The following is a 3,640-nucleotide window of genomic DNA, read 5'->3' on the forward strand; positions in this document are numbered from 1 at the left end:
CGTGAAGGGTAGAGAACGAACTCTATTTCAAGAGTCGATCAAGGCTAAAGACTCATCAAAGCTATGGATCAAGCCGAAAACAAAAAAACAAACTGCATTCTCCAAAAAAAAAAAAAAAAAGAAGAGAAAACACGCTTTTGAGAATTGGCGCAGTTGGTCCCAGCTCCTAGCTGTCAAAGTTGGGATAAGATGTCCATTCTTGGGAAGGATCGATTGGATACGACTTTGTATCATAGCTTCAAGGAATATTATCTTATGCTTCCGTAATTTGACCCATTACCAATACAATTTCGATTTACCAGTAATAATTGCCATTTCATCAAACAAACAAAAAAAAAATATTGCCCCCGCGGAACATAATTTTCACGGAAACCCCACTTGTACCTTATTGCTTCCGCCAACGTACGTGCTTTTCTTGTAGCCGGAAAAATAAGCATCCGCCATTTGAGAACCTTCTTTCGTTTAGTAATAAATTCACAAATAGAACACGATCCCCAATGCTTCTTGAAACCAACAGAAAAACAACACGGCAAACACAGACAATAAAAATAAAACTAACTAAAACGGTATTCCGGGAGAAATTAGTGTAGATTTCGTTAATACGCTGTTTCATCGGTAGATAGATACCAGATTGTTCCACGGGGAAACTGCAAAGAACCAATATGCAACCTGGAAATTTGGTTTTCTGGTGAAAAAGTTGTGAAAATGAATCTGACATCTTTAGGAACCCGCTTAAGCCATGTACTATGAATCACTGCAAGAGTGTCAGCTCAAAAATGTTAGGATGCTAACCCCTGTTTCTAAGTTACAGTACTTCAAATCTCAAGCTTTATTTAGCAATAAAAGATATTCCCTCCGTTTCATTTTAGATGATATTTTAGGGTTATTTTTTTGTTCCAAAAATTTTCATATTTTTCCACAAAACTACCTGTAATACCCTAATCTTTTTTCTTGGAACTATAAGTTTTTTTTAATGCACTAATAACAATTAATGTTTGAAGACTTTTCTTAAGGGTATAGATGGAAAATCTTCATATCTCTCCATTTCTTAATCTGCGTGAAAACTCCAAAAACATCGTCTAAAGTGGAAAGGAAGTAGTACGTTACAATAACTGAGAAGATACAATACAAATTTCTTAGATTAAATTTCAAGCTAAGTGAGTGATAAATACAACAACTCTAGCCATATTTAGCCAAAAATAGAGGTTTGTAGTGAGCGACCAATTCATCCACACTTGGTAAGTTTTCTTTCACTACAGCCACTTCATTGAACCTTTCGAACCACGTCTGCAAACGGGTACAAGTTTCAAATATCTTAATTCCTTTCAGCTCTTCAACTGCTTTGAACCACCGGAAGAAGGTTCCAAATGCCAAGTCCACGAATCCGATATCATCTCCGCCGAAAAATTTCCTGTCTCCCAGTCCTTGTTCTTCAATGGTTTTCAGCATTCCCATGATTTCGTTGATTTTTTCCTCTTTCGTTTCCACAGTAGCTTGAACTAAACCCCAAAAAATTAATTCCTACGCAGCATATGCAGCAACAACAACAAGAATAATCAATCAAATCATTAAGCACCCAAGGAAAAAATCGTGTAAATAATCTACAAACCGGGTTGAATTATATACCTTGTCTTCCATAAATTTGGCCCAGAAACGAGCTTTAGATCGTTCATAAGGATCTTTAGGGAGTATTGGGTATTTTTCTGGCCATGTCTCATCGATGTATTCCAGTATGATCAACGATTCAACAACGGGATTTCCACCATGAACAAGAACAGGAACTTTCTTATGAACTGGGTTGTATTGAAGGAGTAAATCGCTCTTGTTTGAAAGATCTTCCTCTATGTATTCATAATCTAATCCTTTCAGTTGCAGAGCACATTTAATTCTGCAGCCATAAGGGCTATACCATACACTAAGTAACTTCAAATCTTCCATTATCTATTCAAACTTGTTTTTTTGTTTCTGTGAAGTTTAATATTTATGGTTGAGGTTTTCAGTCAAATATTTGACTGTTTGTGCACAAAACAAGTCAAACTTGAAGACTTTTTAAGTACGTGTGTTATTTTGTTCGTCATACTCGAGTCCAATTTTGTGCACATAAAACAAATTAATATTATTGGCTAGTCTTAACCGACGGTTAACTTATTGGGGAAACCTATTCTTTTTCATTTTATTTAAACGGTAATGCTACTTTGCGTCCGGATCGGCGCCCTACTCAGCGCCCAAACCGATGTGTCGTGGTGACGTGTAAAAAATCACGTGAAACGACCATTCTCTCTCATCAGGGATCCTCTTTTTCTCTTTTTTTTCTTCTGCAAAATCTCTCTCTAGATTGAAGGTACTACCGAGAAAAGATGAACTTGAAAATCAATCAAAAACTATCTTGAGTGCTATCATACAGAGTAGTTAATACTCCAATCAGCAATCACTTATGATACCATAGAAAAATTATATAATGAGGTATGTTGATCGTTATCCTCTTTCTAAACTGATTTTAACTTAAAAATTGATTTTAACTTTTAAGCGTACATTAACCAATCCTAATCAGTTAAATGTTGTTCAATTTTGAACTGATCCGATGTTTTCATATCAAGCTTCAATTGAAAAAAATCGTTTCAAATGCAATTATGATTGATTTATGGTTAAAAAAAAGGATTGATTTATGGTTTTTCTGGATTAAGTATACATCTAAGAATAAAACAGAATCGACTATGACTATTCATTTATGGGTTATTAACAAGAATGAAAGATGAAGTTGGAGAAGAACAGGAACAGGTAACTAAGAGGATTTCAGAACTGTGATAAAAGGATTAAGTTTCATCTTTTTGCTGTGAGATTTTCACAAACCCGCCTTAAATTTCATCGTTTACCTAATCAAACCGCACTTTGAATCTCTATTGGGTTTTCTAAAATTTTAATATGATATGCGTTTTCGTGGATGGCTAATCAATTTCATATTTTTGATGGGGATGAACTTGGAGAGAACCAGAGATGATTCTCATGAGATGTGGTTCATAAACAGAGAGAGAAGGTTAAAATAAAAAAAAAAGGTTCACGTGAACTAGTGACAGCTAGACCTTCCACGTCATCTTGGGCGCTGAGTAGGGCGAAATGGACACCAAAAAAATTAGTATGGGTGAAATGTACACCAAAAAAATAATAAGGATGAAATTGGATTCATTCTGACTTTAACTTAAAAAGTAGCAAGGATGAAACTGGATGCATCTTGATGTAAATTAAAAATAAAAAAAAGTGTTTGAAAATGGGCAGGATAAAACTTTTTACATTCTGCCTATTTTTACATTTTTGTCCATTTAAACAAGTATCAAAATCTAAGTGTCTTTCTCACCCAGAAACTGTTGATTTTGGTCTTTTTAACCAATTTTGTGTATCTTTTTTTTTATTTTCCGGAATACAACCATGGCTGTAGCTATTATCTGTCTTGTTGTTTGTGTACACCAGAATCGTTTTGGATGGATTTCGATTTATATATGGGAATGGTCAATGATTAATGCATCAATATTGGAGTCTCCATTGGTGCACTGTATCTGTATTGAAGTGTATGATTATTATATTGAAGTGTATGATTATTCTAACCCGCGCCACATATTTGCAAGTTGCAAACAATCAGTTCTTG

The 3,640-nt window shown here is 34.8% G+C and overlaps 1 protein-coding gene across 1 annotated transcript; it reads right to left on the minus strand.

The window, feature by feature from the left end:
- Positions 1–1,056: 1,056 nt before the first annotated feature.
- On the minus strand, positions 1,057–1,961 carry LOC113334931 (glutathione transferase GST 23-like). The gene is made up of 2 exons (XM_026581154.1): positions 1,627–1,961; positions 1,057–1,521 (listed from the first exon to the last, which is right to left on the minus strand). The coding sequence occupies exons 1-2, from the start codon at positions 1,936–1,938 to the stop codon at positions 1,180–1,182; spliced, it is 654 nt and encodes a 217-aa protein (XP_026436939.1). The 5' UTR covers positions 1,939–1,961; the 3' UTR covers positions 1,057–1,179.
- Positions 1,962–3,640: the final 1,679 nt, after the last annotated feature.

The sequence above is a fragment of the Papaver somniferum genome, unplaced genomic scaffold, assembly GCF_003573695.1.
Source record: "Papaver somniferum cultivar HN1 unplaced genomic scaffold, ASM357369v1 unplaced-scaffold_137, whole genome shotgun sequence".
Lineage (NCBI taxonomy): Eukaryota > Viridiplantae > Streptophyta > Magnoliopsida > Ranunculales > Papaveraceae > Papaver > Papaver somniferum.